A 1902-nucleotide genomic window follows, 5' to 3' on the forward strand; every position below is an offset into this window, starting at 1 on the left:
CCCCGGGCCAGGGTGGGGGCCAGGTGAGCTGGCTGGGCTCTGCCCTGCTCCCTCTGACTAACAGGAGACGCTGGTCTCTGAGGCTTGCTGCCTGCACCGTGCTGCAGCGTGAGTGAGGAGCACAACCTGGAGATGGCAGTGGCCTGGCCACCACCCTGGGACATCCTCCAGCAGCCTGGAAGGAGCCTGAAGTGGGTGCTTGTTGCCTGCCCTGGATATGGCATGATCCCTCTCCATCCCCGTGGGGTCCTCTGCTCCCACCTGTCCCACTGACCTGGCCTACCCCTGCTCCTCCCAGTCCCTCTGTGTCCCCTGGGATGGGAGCATCTCCCTTTCCTTGGCAGGCTTCTCTGTGGGATGGGAGTTCCCACCCTCTGTGTACCTGGAGCTGGCAGCAGAGCACAGAGGCACTCGTGACACGAGCTGAACCTGTTTTGTCTGCACCAGGCACTGAGCAGGTAGACCCAGCTCCATCCAGGGGCTCATGCCTTTTTCCATGTGATTTTGCAGCCAGGGATTATTGCCTCCAGCAGTTCTGGAGCTGAGGTCCTCCCGTCATCTCTCTCTCATCCCAAGGGCCACACTGAGAGGCTTAATGATCCTGAAGAAGCTCTGCCTTGTTGAGCACACGCCTAGTAGCCATCTACTGCTTCTGTTAGGGGGAAGAGGGCAAAGGCAAGAGAACAGGGAGGAGGAGGAGAGGTGAAGAGGTGGATCATGTTAATCATTGCAACCAAGACCCTTATTAACCCATCGCACCCCGTTCTTGCAGCTGGCGAGTGCCTGGGGCCAACAGAGCAGGGATGTCTGAGACCTCATCCAGCAAGGAGAGTCCCCCAGCCGAGTGCCCCGTGTGCTACGAGAAGTTTCACCCACTGGAGGCCATGCACCGCAAGCTCAGCTGTGGGCACACCTTTTGCCATGACTGCCTGGTGAAATGCCTGCTCTCCACCAAGCTCGATGGCCAGGTCCAGAGCAGCATCATCTGCCCTGTCTGCCGCTACGTGACTTTCCTCAGTAAGAAGAAGGCTCTATGGTCGCCCAAGGCAGGCACCAACCCCCAGACACTGGAGATGCCTCTATCACCTTCCTCCTTGTCCCATCTGACCAAAATGGAGGCCAGCAACACCTTGGTGGTGCCCAGTCATTTTGTGATGCCGGTACAGAGCTTTGACCAGTGCTGCAGCCCAGGAAACAGCCCTGCGGACTCGCAGGGGGTCCCAGGAGAGCTGGCACGAGAAGCCCACATCTTTGTCATCAGTGACCATGGAATGCCACTGGTGGATGCGGACTGTGGCTCCCTGGGGAGGAGAAGCAGAGCGGAAACACGGAGCTCGGTGTCATCCAGCTCAGCCCTGGGGGTGAAATGCTGCCAGTCACCCATCGCCCTCGCTGTCCTCCTCATCTTGACTGTGGCCATGCTGGCGGCTGTGCTCCCTTGGCTACTGCTGGTGAAGAAGGACTCATAGTGGTGGGGGATCGGCTTGGATACTAGAGGGGTGTTGCTGGTGCTGGGACAGAGCTAGGACTGGAACCTCTCTCAAAAGACCCTGGAGAAAGCTCAGAAGCAGCTTCAGGTGAAGCTCTCTCACCTGGTCAGGGACTGAATGGACTTTCAGACCTTCCTGTAGATGTCCAGGTGCTCACATTGTCACTGCTGGCATTTTCTGCCTCTTTGGGTTAAAACATGGCAGGTCTGACCCTGCTAGTGGGTTCCTCCAGTGTCTTAGTGAAGAGGATGGTCACTCCTCCTGCACCCTGTGACAGCATGTGCAGGGGGTGAGAGGACCGTGGTGGTGCCTCCCCTCCACCCCAGCTCCTGGGGGGCTGTGACTGTAGCACGCAGGTACCCAGACCCCAGGGACAGCCAAGGGCTCTGTGGAACAGAAGATCAGGCTGTTG

The 1902-nt window shown here is 58.7% G+C and overlaps 1 protein-coding gene across 1 annotated transcript; it reads left to right on the plus strand.

Annotated features, from left to right (window-relative positions):
- The first annotated feature begins 803 nt into the window (after positions 1 to 803).
- RNF222 (ring finger protein 222) lies at positions 804 to 1469 on the plus strand. The gene has a single exon (XM_074889669.1). It carries the CDS (start codon positions 804 to 806, stop codon positions 1467 to 1469), a length of 666 nt encoding a protein of 221 aa, XP_074745770.1.
- Positions 1470 to 1902: the final 433 nt, after the last annotated feature.

Source organism: Strix uralensis, chromosome 19 (genome assembly GCF_047716275.1).
Source record: "Strix uralensis isolate ZFMK-TIS-50842 chromosome 19, bStrUra1, whole genome shotgun sequence".
Classification (NCBI taxonomy): Eukaryota; Metazoa; Chordata; class Aves; order Strigiformes; family Strigidae; genus Strix; species Strix uralensis.